The 18,944-nt window shown below is 37.6% G+C and overlaps 1 protein-coding gene across 2 annotated transcripts in view; it reads right to left on the reverse strand.

The window, feature by feature from the left end:
- NLK (nemo like kinase) overlaps window positions 1–18,944 on the reverse strand; it is a 147,701-nt gene that overhangs the window by 37,229 nt on the left and 91,528 nt on the right. For both annotated transcript variants that reach the window (XR_009530416.1, XM_060082243.1), the window contains exon 3: window positions 14,390–14,445. Coding sequence is in view for 1 of the 2 variants with exons in the window: in XM_060082243.1 (XP_059938226.1) it covers window positions 14,390–14,445 (56 nt within the window). In the remaining variant the exon portion in view is untranslated. The remainder of the gene's footprint in view (window positions 1–14,389; window positions 14,446–18,944) is intronic.

Raw genomic sequence — 18,944 nt, forward strand, 5'->3', positions numbered from 1 at the left:
TCAAAGAAATGAGGTAGGAATGTATTAGAGATACCAGAAAGGCAGAGAAAAGGGAGGAGTGTTTAGGATTAAAAACAGTTTTGTACAATTTTCTTTGATGCAAGAAAGGATTATGGGCAAGATGACTAGGGAACTAATGTAGATGGACAGAGCCTGGCAGTCAACTACCCCTCAATGGTAAGCCTCCCCTGACCTCTTGCTCCAATTAAAACAAATCTGTACTACAATCAATATTTGTTTAACCCACCTTTATGATGCTGCATCTATTTTAGGAAGTCTTTTAAGAATGCATGATAATCAGCCTCATGTCAGAAAGCCTGACTACTCCAACTGTCAAGTAATTTTGCAGAAAAAGCTATATCATCACCACAGAAACAAATGCTGACATCAAATTCTGACCTTCAATTATGAGTAAGATGATTGAGTCCTTTTCTGTTTTTAGGAGTCATGGTTACTCAGGCAGTCTCAGAGGCTGCAGGACTGGTGCCAACAGCATCTTTGTTTAACCACCATCATTTGCATCAATAAATACTGACTAGGTACACAGTGGGTGTAGAGAGCATGCTAACTCAATGACAAAACAGAGAAAAAAGATGGATGAATGCAAGGCAACATTCAAGAGATTAGAAAAAGCCTGAGATTGATGTGTAAAAATCAGGTAGAGAAAACAAGAAGGAAGCAAAAAGATTTTAATGTACACAGCCACAGAAGCTTGATCAAAAAAAAAAAAATAGCTGATATTTATTGAGAGTTTTCTATGTGTCAGACTTCCAGCTTAAACTTAATTTGCCTCATCTACCCCTAATTACTCTAAGTAAGTCCTATTATGATTCCCATTACACAAATAAGTGAAGAGGTTTAGAGAGGTGCAGGAACTAGCCAGAGGTCTTAGCTGGTACACAGAGGAGTTGCTGCCAAATCCCAGCTTTTGTTCTTGACCTGTGCTCTGTCTTTCAAAAGATGAAACCTCAAAAAAGGTGAACAAAATAATTCTACTTAAGAAGAAAGAGAGCATATTTTTAAAATGAGGAGTTAAACGGGTTTAGGCAGTGTGGTGTAGGCTTTGGAATCGAAGACAAGGTTAGAATCTCGACTCGGTCACTTACTGGCTTGGTAACATTAGGCAAGTTAAATAACTTCTCTGAGTTTGTTTTTACTTTTATAAAAGAGGCACAATGAAAATAAAAACAAAGGAAGAGGCACAACGATACCTACTACACAGGGTTACTGCCGGGTTTAGATGTTGTATGTGAATCACATATAAATGCCTGGCACAAAGGGAAGAGTGATTACGTGGAAGCTGCTGCTACCATCATCACCACTGTTATGGGAAGAACACATGTGACTATGTTCTTATCTCCTCCTAACATCCCCCCCCCACCCTAAGAAAAAGCCAAAGGAAATAAGTAAAAAAAAACAAAAACAAAAACACACACACATACAAAACAGGCAACCAATTTAAAAAGCTCTTTTAAGGTACTGATCTTAAAAAGAAAGATCAGAATCTCAAAAGGATATTACTGCTGAAAAGGAAAATTATATTCACTTCTTATTAACGGGGTCTCATGTATTAGTTTTCTTGGCACCAAAAAACAGTACGTCCATTCGTGATAGTCACATTCCTTCATAAGAGGACAAAAACCCTTTTCTTAGACCAAGAAAAGTTTTCTACAGGGCGTACTGCGTATTACTTTTGAGAAAGAACTAGGGTTGGTTTTGGACAGACTGGAAACTCAAGGGAGCAATTAAAAGTGTTAATCTCTGTGAGACCTCCACACAGGGGACTCCTGGTTTTGGTAAAGGGCTTCTAGTAACCTGAAAAGTTTCTCAGTCTGAGCTCAGGGTGGTAAAAATTAGCTATCATACTGGTTTCCCCTAACTGATTAGTATTCCACATATCCAAACAACACACACATGAAACAAAACTCTGCTTGGCTCATGCATATCATATTTCCTTTGGAAAAATGCCACTTCAACCTAATCCTATTATCTACCATCTGGGTTCTCTTGCCACCTCTAAGTGATGTAGTAGTAAGAGGAAAACTGTCAATAAAACACACAATTATTAAACCTATCACCAACAATTAGGCACTCTTAATTTTTAATAATGACATTCATATATTATACAGAGAGAAAACCAATATAATAAGTAGTACATAAATAAATTGTACTCCAGCTAAAATACAGATTTGTGCTAGTGCACTGTAGGTCTATTAAGTTCCTTGACGTACTGCTCTCAAATAAATTGAGTTGGTAGCTGGAGACTCAGCTGGTCTATGAAGTGGCTAAAAGCCCCACTGCTTCCCATATCCTCCAATTAAGGCAGGTCTGATATATTTAGTGGCTTCTGAAACCTCTGGGCATGTAACACATGCCTCCCTGGTGTCTACCAACCTTAAAAAACAGAAATAAAGTCAGAACAGTGGGATAGGACAAAAAGATCAAATAAATAGTCCTACGAGCATCCCTAAACTCTCATACCTGAATTAAGTGTGTCAAGAGGCTAATAATCAGAAGGTTAACCAGTTCAAGAGAATGATAATGGGGTTATTTAGGTATGGCTTTGTTGTTATTCATTATTACCCTCTATTAGTTGGGAAGTCTGACAGCATTTCATTCCCACCAGCTGGGAAGTTTTAGAGGTTTATTTATTTTGTAATAGAGGTGAAAAGACTAGATTCTAGCTTTAGACTTTTTTTGGCTTCACCTGAAACACATGTGTTTCAAAGAGCTGGTATGAATAAGTTGCTCTGACTATAGTGACTCTCTTCAAAGCAGAGGGAAAAAAATTCCAACTGTGAGCTGGAACTTTAAACAGTTCTTTTAAAACAACCTCAGGATTTGCTAGTACACTAATGCCGAGGTAATCTTTGTGCAGTCAGGAAGGGACTACTACGAGGAGATGTGACCACTACTTTAGGGCATAACAAGGGGAGTGGTTCTGGGACTGTAGGTTGAAGGAGGAGGTTAGGTCTTATCTTTCTAATTAATAAGAAAGGTTTGGTTAAGGTAATGGAAAAAGAAAAAGTAGTAAGAAAGATATAATGTGGATGCAGTCTGGATGGAAGGCTTGGAGCTGCTAGCAAGTTGTATACAGAATATATTTTCTGGTAAGAGGAGACCACGTAAGGGAATATGAGGTACTGAGGTTGACAACCCATTCCTCATTAACAGCTCACATCTTATTAAGACAAAAAATCTTTCTATAATTAGGCTCGGTTTGTTACTGACAGGCGATTATGAAAGTCCATTTGTTTGTGATGAGTACTTGCTAATGCCATCTGTTGGTAGTTGGCTTGGCGCACTTTGTTTGCATCACAAAGTTCATAGGAGTTCCTATTGTCTTCTAGCTTCACTTCCTCTGTAAGGCCTTCCCTTACTACTTTTATAGCACTTAAGTGCCAGGTACTGTTCTAAGTCTATTTAACTATCCCAATTTATTCCTCAAAATAACTTTATGAGGTAGGTACTGTTATAATTTTCATTTTATTAACCAGGAAATTGAGGCACAGAGAGGTTAAGTAACTTGCCCACGAAAACACAGGTTGGACTTCCCTGGTGGCGCAGTGGTTGAGAGTCCACCTGCCAATGCAGGGGACACGGGTTCGAGCCCTGGTCCGGGAAGATCCCACATGCCGTGGAGCAACTAAGCCCGTGCACCATAACTACTGAGCCTGCACTCTAGAGCCTGTGAGCCACAACTACTGAGCCCGCATGCCACAACTGATGAAGCCTGAAAGCCTAGAGCTCGTGATCCACAACAAGAGAAGCCACCGCAATGAGAAGCCTGCGCACCACAACAAAGAGTAGCCCCTGCTCGCCACAACTACAGAAAGCCTGTGCGCAGCAACAAAGACCCAACGCAGCCAAAAACCAAAAACCAAAAACCAAAAAAACCCCAGAAAACACAGGTAGTAAGAGGCAAAGCTGCGATTCAAATCTAGGTGGTCTGGTTCCAGACTCCATGCTCTTTGCCACTATGGTAGATTTTCTATTACCTCAAGCTAGCAGAATGCTGACTAGGTCGGCCCTGAACTGATGATAAAGATTTTGAAATAAACAGAGGATAAGGAGCTTGTTCCCATTTCATGATGTGATAGTAAGTCACCAAACTCAAGACTGCTCTTGTCAGGCAGCAGAACTAACGGATGATGAAAGTATGGCAAGCAGAAGGAGTGGGAATGGCACTGATTTCAGAGTGCAGTTATTTAGGCTCCAACATCAAGAACATGTATTGGAGAAGCCACCAAGGCTTTGTAAGGAGAAGAAAGGGAGATTCGTGGTGGTCAATTTCCTAATATAACCATCCTCTAAGAATATGTAATGAAGGCCAATTTTCCATATTTCCATGTTCAGGCCTGCCAATCAGTCTATAACTTATATTGTTTCCAACTCTCAGACAAAAGAGAATAAAGCTGATTCATTACCCAGCTTCTACAGTCAGTAAAAACCAGGGGAATTTATAAACTCTTATGAATAAATGACTGCTATTGATAAGGGCTATGCAAATATTTCATAAGAAAGCACTGCTATATAAGTACTTTAATAATAGAGAGCTAACCGTTCTGGACAGCTCAAGTTGTGCATATATGTGAAAATCTGTGATGTGGTCTTATGTAAAAAAACTACCTATCAGCTTCAAAAACTCTGGCCACCTAGAGTTCTGAACTACAGCGGCTGACCTGTCTGCTTAACTGAACTGAAGTCTGAGAACACATTTAATGTTCTATGTGCAATCAGCAACTGAGGTTGTATGAGAAACTATTAATGATGAGTTAAAAGCCTTCAGATAGCAAAATAAGGGTATTTAACTGGTTTAGCTGGGTTGGGAGAAGAAAATGGAGAACCTGCTGTATCAAATTATTTCCTACAGAATGAATATAGACAGAAAGCTTTGAAAACACAATTTTAATCCCTGACTTCAGATATTAAAAACTGGACAATTCTTTCTTCCATTTCATTCTGGACAGAGACCAACACTAAGCCAAATTATAAAAAAGAAATCTTACAATATTAAATATTTATCAAGTAGGAGCCATCCATGTTGGTCAACAGTTTTACAACTATTTGTTTTAAAGTCTTCATCTTTATGCAATATGAGTTAAAACAAATATGAAAATCAGGTGATTTTTCCAAAAGGACGTGGTGAATTTTTGGTTTAATAAACTATAGTATGTAGATACCCAGGTCTGATTCCTGGAGACACAGATTCTCTTATATGAGAAGTCCAAGAATGACAGTTAAAATATTCTTAAACTCACATTAAGCACTAATTCTGAAATCCTGCCATTCCTGTTGGAAGGAAAAATCTCACAACCATAAATATGGGAGACTTAACAGTATCCTTTTCCTCACATTTTTTTCTTCCAAAATCAGGTCCACAGAGGAGGGAAATTTCAACCTCGATCTCAGATATATAACTGCCTATGAAATAAAAACGAGGGCATTAAATAGCATGGATAATGAAAATCTGGTTTATGGGTATTGTTGATTTCAAACAATGCTTTCCATGTGAAAGAAAAACAGCAATGCATCACAGAGAAAATTGCTTTCTCTGGTAACAAATGATCAGCCCTAAATCTCATCATCTTCTTTGCAACAAAAACCATGGGCGTCTTTGCAACCAGAAAAAAATTGGTGTGTGCTTCAATTAGAATCACTGACCTTTTCTGAAGCATGCCGGTGCTTCTCTATAGAAATCAATGGAATAAAAGGTCACGGTGTTAAAATGTTTGAATATAACAATCTCTTTCCCAGGCTAAGGCAAATTCCTCTTCTTTTTAAGGTAACTAATTTGTTGTATAGAATATCAAAAATCAAAAAATAAAAACTACCTTTAATTTGCGATTTAAAATTGACTAAAAAAAGAAAAAGAAGTCTATTCTACCACCGGAAAAAAAGAAAAAAACCCTGGAAAGTTGTCATTTACATCCCCTGTCATGGCCCAGAAAATTCTGTTGGCTGAGTCCTTGTCACTAAGGCTATAACCACAAATGCAATGAAACAGAAAAAGCATCCTAGAAAATATTACGTTATTTCAAACCTCAGCTCTTTTCTTCCCAAAGTACCCTAGAGAAGGCAAAGGCAAGCTTCTGCGTCTGTCAAATGTAGGTGGTAGAGCCTGGGATTACTAATCTTCCATCATCACAGCCCTTCAAAGCACGTAAATGCACATATACACAAACCCAGACATTAAGAGCCAAGGAACAGGATTTCCCTGGTGGCCGCAGTGGTTAAGAATCTGCCTGCTAATGCAGGGGACACGGGTTCGAGTCCTGGTCCGGGAAGATCCCACATGCCGTGGAGCAACGAAGCCCGTGTACCACAACTACTGAGCCTGCACTCTAGAACCCACGAGCCACAACTACTGAGCCCGCATGCTACAGCTACTGAAGCCCACACTCCTAGAGCCCGTGCTCTGCAACAAAGACAAGCCACTGCAATGAGAAGACCTCGCACGGAAACGAACAGTAGCCCCTGCTCGCTTCAACTAGAGAAAGCCCACAAGCAGCAACAAAGACCCAACACAGCCAAAAATAAATTAAAAAAAAAAAAAAAAGAGCTGATAAGTAGAGAAGGAGTAAGCTGCCTTCTTTTCTCCTACCCTTTCCAGGCTATGGTTGGTCCCACTGCTATGCTCAAAAACCTCTTAAAAAATACACAACAGAAGCTAATTCCACATTCCACATTCTCTCATCCTTGTCTTTTCTAGCAGCCTATACAACAATCCTGATTTTAGCTACATGACACAAAAAGCTAGTTTACATTTGTGTATTCAAATTCTCCCAGGTGGTCACTGGTAACTTCAACATTCATACTGAGAATCATTCCAGTGCTTTAGTCTAGTGGATCCCAACCCCGAGGCCACATTAAGTTCACTGGAGGGAAGTTTAAAAAACAAACTGACGGATGCCTAGGATCCAACTCAAACCAATTAAATCAGAATCTCTGGTGCTCAACATTGCTAATTATTAGAGAAATGCAAATCAAAACTACCATGAGGCACCACCTCACACTGGTCAGAATGACCGTAATTAAAAAGTCTACAAATAGCAAATGCTGGAGAGGGTGTGGAGAAAAGGGAACCCTCCTATTCTGTTGGTGGGAATGTAAGCTGGGGCACCTACTATGGAGAACAGTATGGAGGTTCCTTAAAAAACTAAAAATACAGTTGCCATATGATCCAGCAATCCCACTCTCCCACTCCTGGACACATATCCCGACAAAACTATAATTCAAAAAGATACACGCACCCCTCCCCCATGTTCACAGCAGCACTATTTACAATAGCCGAGATATGGAAACAATCTTAACGGCCATCGACAGATGAATGCATAAAGGAGATGTGGTACACACACACACACACACACACACACACACACACACACACACACACACACACACACACACACACACACACACACACACACACACACACACACACACACACACACACACACACACACTGGACTATTACTCAGCCATAAAAAAGGATGAAATAATGCCATCTTCAGCTACATGGACAGACCTGGAGATTACTGTATTAGAAGTAAGTCCAAAAGAGAAAGACAAATACCATATGATATCACTTGTATGTGGAACCTAAAATATGACACAAATGAACTTATCTACGAAAAAGAAATAGACCCACAGATAGAGAACAGACTTGTGGTTGCCAAGGGAAAGTGGGGTGAGGGAGGGCTGTATTGAGAGTTTGGGACTAGCAAATGTAAACTATTCTATATAGAATGGATAAACAACAAGGTCCTACTGTACAGCACAGGGAACTATATTCAATATCCTGTAATGAACCATAATGGAAAAGATTATGAAAAAGAATGTGTGTGTGTGTGTGTGTGTGTGTGTGTGTGTGTGTGATCTCTGGGATGCAGGGTCTGTTCATTTCTTCTCTTTTTTTTTTTTTTTTTTAAGTTCCCTAGGTGAATGTGATGTGCAGCCAGGGTAGAGATTCTCTCTACCCCTCAGTTTCTCAACCATCTGAACTCTAAAGACTTTCATTATTATTCTACTTCATCCACTTCAAAGCGTGGCTTTAGATCTTGAAGGTACTACAACTTGTTCTTCCTTTCTTAGAATAATCTCCATATTCAAACCACACAACTACTCCTGCTGAGCCTGCTATTTGCTGTCATCCCAACATCTGTCTTTGGATCTTGCCTCTCCCCTTTCTCAGAGTACGCCAAGTCCTCTTCTGATTTCAATTGCTTCTCTATCGATGTGGCCAGCCATTCTGTAATGTTCTAAGCAGCCCCTCAGATTTCTTCATTTCCTTGTCTTGCCTCTGTAAATACCCAACCAGCCATCAACTCGACAACCTAGGCTGTTGAGTACATGGCTAAAGAAGTCCCAATCAGCTGCCAAAAATCCTTCTGTCCTTTCACTATATTGTGCACAGCAGTCACTACCTCTCAGCCCCAAAAGTCAGGTCCTTGTTAAGATATTTTTAATTAAAAAATTTTTTTGGTAAAATATACATAATAAAAATTACTATTTTAACCAATTTTACGTGCACCATTCAGTGGCATTAAGCACAATCACAGTGTTATGCAACTATCACCACTATCCAATTCTAGAACTTTCTCATCACCCAAACAGAAATTCTTTGTTAAGTTTATAAAGTACGCTTCCAATTCCGTCATTCCTCACCACAAAAATCTTTCATTGGGCCCTAAAATGCCTACTGAATAAAGATGAATTTCCTTAGTTCAACATTCAAGGCTCTCTATGACTTGGCCCTAACTAGCTTAATTTCTCATTATTCGTACATTCTAAACTCTAGCCATTCCCTAAAAGATGCTAATACTTACTCCCTCCATTTGGAATATCCACCCTCCTCAATGTTACCCATCCAAATCCTTCTCATCCTTCCATACTCAACTGAAATGTCTTTTCCTCCACGAAGTCTTGTGTTTTCTTTTAAAGTCCCACATCACCTGTCTATATTCTTTTGGCACATTCTACCATATATAATAGTTTTTTCTTTACATCTTATCTCACCCCACAGACTTGAGGGAAACATTGTTCTTGAGGGAAAACATTAAGAGGCATCAGTGGGTTAAGAGCACTCTTGGCCCACTGGACCAGTCAACATGGGTTCAAATCCCAGCTCTATCATTTTTAAGTGACCTTGATCAAGTTATCTACCTCTCTGAGCTACAGTTTCTTCATTTTTAAAATGGAGATAAAGGTATTTAGAACAATGCCTGACACACTAAATTTAAAAAAATTAAAGAGCCAAAGAGTCAGCAGGTACTAAGGTGGTTAAAGTCAGAAATTTTGCTGTTCTTGGATTGTTCTGCTAACTCTTCCTTGGTTTTGTCTTTCTGTGTCTCTGTCCTAGGCTTCAGGGCTAAGGAGCCAGAATTGGTGACAGTGGGTAAGTGAAAGTTTTTGTTTTAAATCATCAAATGCTTTTCAAGTAATCAGCTTGGAAACTAAAATGAGAAAGAGTAAAAAATCAGATCCTCAACACTCTCAGGATATGTAGATTTTTTTCTATCACTATACTTTCCAACCTATATTATAATTATTACTTACATGATTGTATCCCCCACTAGATTACAAACTTGAAAGGCAGAGACTATCTTATTTATTTAGCACCTACTATATGTTAGGCACTGTTCTAAGTGCTGGGAATACAACAGTGAGCAAAACAGAAAAAAATTCCTGGTTCTAGGAACATAGTTGATGCTTATGCTTATCAAATAAATGAAGAGGAAATTCTAACAATATGGGAATCTTCAAAACTCCTAAAATGTAGATTTCTGGTCCTTGCTGGTACTGTTGTTGCAGAAAGAGTGTACTTATATATGCATATACACATTTTATTTTGTTTGTTCTTAGCTTTTCACTGGCTCCTAAGATTCCCTGAGGGTTATAGAGCTGTTTCATAGCACTAGGGAATTACATATTGTGTATATAAAATATAGTATACTAACACTATCAAGTAAACTACTGCATTTGGGAGTAGTTTAAGTGATAGCATTACATTATTGCCTACCAAGGACTTTAACTGGCTGAACTGGATGTGTAGGTTCCCTCACTGCCTTTACGACAAGAAATTCCTGTTTAAACACTGCCTGCACAAGCTAAACCTATTATTCAAACGGACATTTCTGAAAGTGAAAGGAGAAACTTATTTAGTACTTATACCAGGACATCAGGTAAAATCCAGGAGTCCTGGCAAACTGGGATATATAGTCATCCTGTTAGACTTCTTGTTTCCATTGGTTTTAGGTTGTAATTGTTTCTAGCACAGAAGACCTGTACCATCCATATTCTTCTCCATAAAATGCTAAGACTATGTTTCAAGTTAAAAAGAAGCTTTTCCCAAAGCAAGCCAAATTTTAATTTCTAATCCAGTCGGCATCTAGTACTTTCTGGGAAGGGGCCTGTTTATGTTACAGAGTCCAGAATCCTGATGGAAGCATGATAAGAAATGTTTTCCAATCAAACAATTAGAAACTTGTTTCTCTTGGATGAAATTTCAGTAGGCTCAAAGTAATTAAATGCCAAACTGCTTTCATACACATTTCCAAATAGGAACTCAAAGTGCAAAATGAATAATGTAATCCTTTAACAAGCTGAAAGCTCAATTCAGAAAAAATATAATCTTTCTTAATTATTAAAGAATATATTTTCTAGGTGTATATATTAGATTTTAAAACTATGAAAACACAAAAGCTAAAAGATACAGAGGTCATAGTAGAATTTATTGCTCTTTCCATACCTGACTCATCTGTTGAACCCTGTAGGAAGATTTGTAAACAGTTATAATCACTGTCTTTTTAAAAGTTGCTTAAGGAAATATCTAAAGATGCATGGTCTTTCAAAACCCAAGCTAAATCTTTGGTGAGCACTGATATAATCATTTTTATTACAGTTTTAGGGGAAAACATATGATTAACTATGTGATACCCATGTTGATACTTATTGTGATTGTGACACTTGATTACATCAAAATGTTCATAGACCTCAGATTTTCGAAAATGATATTAACTATTCAATTAGTTTAAAAAAGACCTGGTTTAAAATACTATTTGCAAAAACTTACATATGCAATGTAACATCCCAATTTTCTAGTCTTAGAAAAAAGTGTAATGATATGGTACTGTATGTTCAATGGAAGATTACTAAAGATTATTTCTTTCCCTTTACAACTTAAATAATATGATATATATTTTTGACTCTATAAACTGACTCCTTTATTGACTAAATATTAGAACATCTATTAGATGAATAGCTATATGTGTACACAGAACTTACCTAAAACAAGAGCCTCAAACAGACCTCAAAAATAGTTTCTTCAAAGCACAATTCCAAGATCATATATTTAAAATTCAAAATATTATCCATTCTAAAATCCTCCAACTTGAAAAAAGCACTGTCTGAAACAATGTGTAATGTGTATGCCATGATTTTGAGATACTATAGCGGGAGCTGCTGGCACAGAGGGATAATATGCTAAGTTGAAATCAAACAGTAACTTGAGATCCTATTAATCCTCCATATTTTTGTGCTGTAGGTAGTAAGTTTTCTTATTTTTCAGAGGGAAACTGAGGGGAAAACTTTTTTTGCTTTGACTACAACAAATTTATTTGTATTAAAAAGCATAGGACACAGAAAACTTTCTATTTAGAATATTAGAAGAATCAGGCAGAGCATATATGTAATAACTAAGGCATTTCTTACATTTCCATTTAATAGCTGTTGTAAAACACAAAATTTTAGTATTCTGTTTCCCAAGCTAAACCATGCCTTCCTAAAAAGTCTTTATAACCCTGTAGAAGCTATAGGTTTAATTCTTTTTTATGTTAACAGGATTTGGTGCTTTCCAAATGGCACCACCACTGGAAAACACCTTTTTTCTGTGTATCATTCTACATATAGCTAAAAATTATATAACAGAAAAAAAGAATACTGGGGTTTAGGTTTGAAGGTTTTTCCATCTGTAGCCAGCTAATTACTGTGAAAGCACAGGTGTCAATCTTTTAACCTGAAGGTAAATAATTAAATAAAAAAGTAAAACATGTAAGTAAATGGTGTACTAGGGGTTCCATGAATATTTTATGACAAAGGCTTTTAATTTAAACATTCATGAACAATTTTAGGGAAAGAATTTCATAGAAACATTCTGCTAGCTAATGAAATGTGCTGAAATCAGCTACCAACCACTCATGGTTTTAAACCATAACTATGCTAAAATTTCCTCTGCTCTGCAAGTATTTGAAATAATAATGAATCCAGGATCTCCCAGACTCAAGTTATGGCCTATAATAATAAGCGATTGAGAACTCCTAGCTTATAAAAGCACACATAGGGTTTTTAAAGGAATGACAAACCCAAGTACAAAAAATTAATGCCTGATGTAAACAATTCATGCTTGAAGTATAAGACAGACATGGATATAATGAATTAGCTAAGTTCAGTGAAGAAAATCTAAAAATATTTGACATTTGTTTAAAATACTCATATTCACCAATTACATGAAAACATTCTTTCCCCACAGATGGCCTAAGTGCAGTAAAGGGTTAACTCAGCAGATCTGGGTTGCCCCAAACCTACACATTCCAAAAGCCTTTAGGACTGGCCCCCGACTGGCTCCTGGGAAATAACCTCTGAACTCTTGCAATATCCTGCCTCATATGATTGTCTTAGTATACCTGATGCTTTGGCCATACCAGATGGCTTATGCTAACAATGTGATTTATGGTGAACACCTGTTTTTGTTCACCTGGGGCCCCAGCTGTATTAGTTCAACCTCTGGGTGAGGAGAAGGGAGGAGGGCTGAAGGCTGAGTTGCTAAGGTCAGTCCCTAAGGCTCACTGACCTCCAATAAAAGCCCTGGACACCAAGGCTCAGGTGAGCTGCCCTGGTCAATAACATTTACCTGTGTTGTCATACACTGTTGCTGGGAGAATTAAACTCTGTGCAATTCCACTGGGAGAGGACAACTGGAACTTTGTGTCTGGTTTCTCTTGGACTCTGCCTTACGTACCTTTTTCCTTTGCTGATTTTAATCGATATCCTTTTGTTGTAATAAACTGTAATTGTGAGTAGAATAGCTTTCCTGGGTCCTTGAGTCCTTTCACTGAATCATCAACCCTAAGGGTGATGTTGGGGACCCCTGACATACCTGTAAATCCAGTAAAATTCTTATTTAATAAAGAAAATTTCTTAATTTCCAAAGAGGCAGAGACAGTATGACCCACTCAGAGGAACACCTTCAAGTATGTGGATGCCCTTCCCACCAACAAAAAGGATAAAGAAAGTGGCTCCTGGCCAGGTGTAGAAAGTTGCTTCTGCTGAATGAAACAAGTACTGCCCCCATCTTACCAGCTTCCTTCTTTTCTTCAGTGAGGAGCCAGGTAATCTTCAGGAAGTCTAAGAAATGGAATCCTTAATGCTCTCACCTCAGTTGCTACCACTGACCTATAGCTGAGGAGAAAAGAACTTTCTCAATCCTTCTATTCTTAGATTAATTTTATACTTTAAAAAAAAACATGTGTAGGGCTTCCCTGGTGGTGCAGTGGTTGAGAGTCCGCCTGCCGATGCAGGGGACGCGGGTTCGTGCCCTGGTCCGGGAAGATCCCACATGCTGCAGAGCAGCTGGGCCTGTGAGCCATGGCCGCTGAGCCTGCGAGTCCGGAGCCTGTGCTCTGCAACGGGAGAGGCCACAGCAGTGAGAGGCCCGCGTACCGCAAAAAAAAAAAAAAAAAAAAAAAGGCGTGTGTCAGAACCATCTGGCCTGGCCCAAGATCTCATTTTTGTATACCAAGAGGTATACAAAGACACTCTATCGGCCAGGAGCTGGTCAAGGGCCAGTCTCTTCTTTGGAATATACAGGGGTGGAGCACCCCAAGTCCACTGAGTTAACCCTTTACTGCACAAAGGGATTAGTTCCACAAAGAACTGGTGGGATAAAATATCACCAAGAGTTATGGTATTCAAGAGCTCTCTTTAATTTTCACCTTACCCCAAGTGGTGGATAAAAGGGCAGTATTACCTTCTTGACTGATTGGCAGTTGTTGTATAGTGATAAGAGCACTTTATTGAGTTCTACTATAACACAGCTGCCTCAATGTTTTCACCAGCAAAATGGGAATAGCAATACCCATCTCACAAGGCTGTGGGGATTAAATGAAATATCTGTTCAGAAGTCTTGTTTTGTGGTATCACCACTCAGGATATATTGATAATGTTGTGCTCTGTCAGATACTGGGGATTTCAAAATTACCTGGTTCCAGGTACTCAACCACTTCTGCAAGGATGAGATTTAATACACTTCAAGGCATGAACCCCAGAAGATGCTAGAAGAACAAATTAATAAAAAATTGCTCCCTTCTTTCACATTCCCTGGTTAGGATACATTTCTTCAAAATAGTCAATGTGTGGAGGTTGGAGTATGTCAAGGGCAGAGAGTACCTGGGAAAAGGAAAAAAAAAAAAAGCCAAATTTAGAGAAACAAAAAAGAAACAAAATATGACATAAATACAAAAAAAACTATTAACTCATTAATGATTTTAGGCTTGGCTACAACTGAACACTGAGATTAACAAAATTTATCAATCAAGAAACATGGTCTAAAACATTAAGACAGGTTTTGTAAAATCACTATCAAAGACAATTTTACTTACGCCAATATGAGAGAGGCAATTGGGTTATACTACATGCTACCAGAACCCCTGCACAGGAGAGTGCTGGAAAGAAATGCCCTCGTCAGAGGATCTCAAATACAAAAAAAAGCAAGCAGACTTTTAATAATCAGTGTTGCTCTAAGAGCATGAGGAGCCATATCTACCATTCATTCCTTTACTCCTCTGTTCAAAAAATGTTTACTAAGTGCATTCTATCTGGCAGGTACTGTGGGAGGCTCTCGGGGAAAGCTGATGAATAAAACTGATAATCATCCTTGTTCTGGAGACCACGGGAGAGGAAGGCATTAAACAAATAGTTACACAAAAATATAATTGTGACATTTATTATTATGAAGGGAAAAAGTAAAGAGGAGTGGGAGAAAGAGCTTCCCTGAAGCAAAACTACTCTAAGAGTTGAAGGGTGAATACGTGTTGGTCAGGCAATGTAAAGGCACTGAGGCAGAAAGAACCAGGCAGATTCTAGAAACAGAAATGCCAGTGCTTATGGAACATAGTGGGTGGGAAGAAAATAGACTAGGATAAAACAGAAGAGAAAGGCAGGGTTATATCACACCAAGTCTCTTTAAATTATGGTAAATGTTTTGGATCTTATTCCAAGTACAAAAAAAGAAGTCACTAGGGTAGGAAAAAAAGACTTTAAGGCATCTGAAATTCAAGTCCTTTATAAAAGCAGCACACTACCAATGTAACTTCTGCCATCGAAACACAACAAATAGGCCTTCTTTCCCTACCAGCTGTTTATCTACTCTTTTAAGCCCCATCTATGATGTCACACCTAAGAATCTGAATCTATCTTGCTAATGAGAAATACCAGGCTCAAAGGATATAGAAGAAATTATTTAACAGGAAATAAACTGTGTAGTACAAGTTCAAATTTTCTGAGCTTAGTTTTTTAAGAAAAAACATTTTTTATAATGGAGAATTTCAAACATATAAAAGTGGGCAGAATAGTATAAAGAATACACATGTAATCAAGACCTGGCCTTAGCAGTTATCTACACATGACCATTCTTGCTTCATCTATGCCCTCCACACTCCCTATACAATTTTGAAGAAAATACAAGACTTATTTCAGCTATACATCAGTAAATATCTCTAAAAGATAAAAACTTTAAAAAAGTACAATTATCAAATCTGAAAATTTACCATTTTTCAATACCATCAAATATCCAGTGCTCAAATTTCTAATTTTCTTTTTTTAAAAAAAGTTTGTTAATCTAAATCAGGAGCTGAAGAAGATTTATATATTATGGTTGATTTATGTCTTTCAAGTTTTACCTACAGATTTCTCTTCCATTTCTTTCTCTTTTCCCCTTGCAATTTATGTATGGAAGGAACCTTGTTCATTTTAAAGGTTATTCTTTTTTCAGCCAAGAGTTTGTCACTTCAAAATTTTTAATTAAACTAAAACCTCCTGTATTGAAAAAGCTTTCACTCACTTTAAAACCAGTTAAATATAAAGGTTTTAAAATAGTTTAGATGTTTTATAAAGAATATCTATATTTCCTTTCTGAATTAAAATGTTTATACTTAGACTCTTCGTATAAATATAAATAACAGATTTTCCAGTTCCTTCAAAGAATAACTTTTATCATATGAAAGATAAATTATTTCATTTCTATATTTTTAAAAACCTATAATTAGCTAGTGTCACAAATTCACATAAATTCATTTCTCATTATGTGATAGAAAAAATTTTAACATGAATATTTGATGCCTGTGGAAGGCAGTTAAAAATTAATGTTTTACTTGACATCTTTTGGACTCTAAGCTCTGTATCTGAACAACATACATCCTGTCTTGGGGGAAAACAGAATGCAATGAGTGACAGCGTCCATTAGACAAAGCTATTTTACACTTCAAATCTATCTGCTATAATTAGAGGTTATCTAAAGGAAAGTGACAACCATACATTTTAAACCTTGATAGAGAAGAATGAGGCTTTCTTACTCCAAATTTGATGAGGCTTTTTGTAGAAAAGCTGTATAAAACAGGGTTAGACATTTGCACCAAAGCATTTAGCTGTGATTCTTAGCTTCGAAGGTACAGTATTTTAAACTCTGCCTGGAATTTTTGAAATGGCTGTTGTCTTATACTCCTGTTCTTTCTACCACCTCAAAATGTTTATCAGATGATGGCATTCCACAGTGTTTCTAGGTGGCAAAAAACAGTGCTTAGACCATTAGAGATGATCCATGAATCTCAGAAGTGGTGTAAATGAGCAAGTGAGAAGGAATAGTAGCAGAGTTTCAAACTCCAGACTTCATGCCTGACTCACTATTTAAAGAGCCCAAGTCCTTCTATAACCCCTCTACTATCTGTGGGAATAAAGTACATGAGATTAGCCTTATGATGTAAATAGGAGGACCCTTGTAAAGACTTTGACTTGTAAAGAGTCAAAGTATCCCAAAACACCACAGACTCGTCAGAGGATCTCAAATACAAAAAAAAGCAAGCAGACTTGTTTAATTAAAAAATGAACTAAAGCTACATCCTTAAATAATAGTCATTACCAGTGTCTCAGCATACTTCTCAAATCTTAAAGAGTTGGACAAAAGCTCATTCAGTAGCTGCTTTCTAGAATTTTAACCTCTGTGATGTTAGAAGATTCACTATCAATTGGCTACATGATGAGTTAATGGCTTAGTGTCCTTTTTTTTTTTTTAAATAAATTTATTTATTTATTTATTTGGCAGTGTTGGGTCTTCATTTCTGTGCGAGGGCTTTCTCTAGTTGCGGAGAGCGGGGACCACTCTTCATCGCGGTGCGCGGGGCCTCTCACTGTCGCAGCCTTTCTTGTTGCGGAGCACAGGCTCCAGACGCGCAGGCTCAGTAGGTGTGGCTCACGGGCCCAGTTGCTCCACGGCACGTGGGATCTTCCCAGACCAGGGCTCGAACCCGTGTCCCCTTCATTGGCAGGCAGATTCTTAACCACTGCGCCACCAGGGAAGCCCGGCTTAGTGTTTTTTTTAGTTAATCCTTTATCAAAAAAACAATTGCTGTGAATAATCGCAATCCTAAATGTAAAGACTAAAAATTTAACTGTTTGTAGAGTGCATTCCCATAATTAAGCAAAGGAGCTCCCACCTCCCCATTCTCTCACCACCACCCCCACCGGTATAGATTTCAAGTTCTTTCAAGTAGCGACTATTACTATTTTTTATAGAGTTGTAAGATATAAAATAAAGTATACAAATCCTAAGCGTATAATCTGATTAATTTTTACATACAAAGTGTATATCAAGATAAATATTTACTCCATGGCTAAAATCCAGATCAAGAAATTAAGGATTTCAAGGCCCCCCTTGCTCCTTTCCAGTCAAAACCCATCTCTGCTCAGAGGTGACGATTATTCTCATTTCCATCACCATAGACTCCTTTTGCCTGTCCTTGAACTTTATACAAATTGAATCATAATGAGTGAAGACCTTTGTATATGGCTTCTTTCATTTACTGTTACACCTGTGAGATACACCCATGTGTGGATCCTCATCCTTTTAATTGATGTGTAGTATACCATTATATGAACTAACACAATGTATTCATCCAGAGTACTGCTGGCAAACTTTTGGGTTGCTTCCAAATGGTATCATGATAAAGTTTCTATGAACATTTTTGTACATGTCCTTTGGTAGATATATGCAGTCATTTGTCTTGAGTATACCAAAGAGTACAACTGCTGGGTCATTGGGCAGGTGTATATTTAAGCTTTAGCAGCAACTGCCAGGTTTCCTAAGTGGTTTTAGGAATTTACATTCTCACCAGCAATGATGAGTTTCGGCTGATTTGCATCCTTGTCAACACTGGGTATTGTCAGTCTTTTATTTAAGCTATTCTGGTGAGTATATAGTAGTATCTCACTAGTCTTAATTTACATTTCTCTGATGACTAACGACTTTGAGCAATTTGTCATATGCTTATTAGCCATTTGGTTATCCTTTTATGTGAAATTCTTGATTAAGTCTTTTACTGATGGGCAAAAATTCTTGATTTGTAGAAGTTCTTTATAAGATATATGATGTTTAGATACAGAATATACAGTCTGAAAAATGTCAAGTAAAATATTTATTTCTAATGGTTTTCCTCAAATGCTAAATATTTATTTAAAAACTTGTTCTATCACATAATATATTCTGGAAACAAGTTTTCTGTTGGATAATGCCTGAGGTCTGTCTTTTCATTCTCTTAAACTTCTGATGAGCATTAATTTTTAATGTTAATGTTAATGGTGTCCTGTTTAACACTTTTTTTAAAAAAAGGTCAATG

Source organism: Mesoplodon densirostris, chromosome 18, assembly GCF_025265405.1.
Source record: "Mesoplodon densirostris isolate mMesDen1 chromosome 18, mMesDen1 primary haplotype, whole genome shotgun sequence".
Taxonomy (NCBI): domain Eukaryota; kingdom Metazoa; phylum Chordata; class Mammalia; order Artiodactyla; family Ziphiidae; genus Mesoplodon; species Mesoplodon densirostris.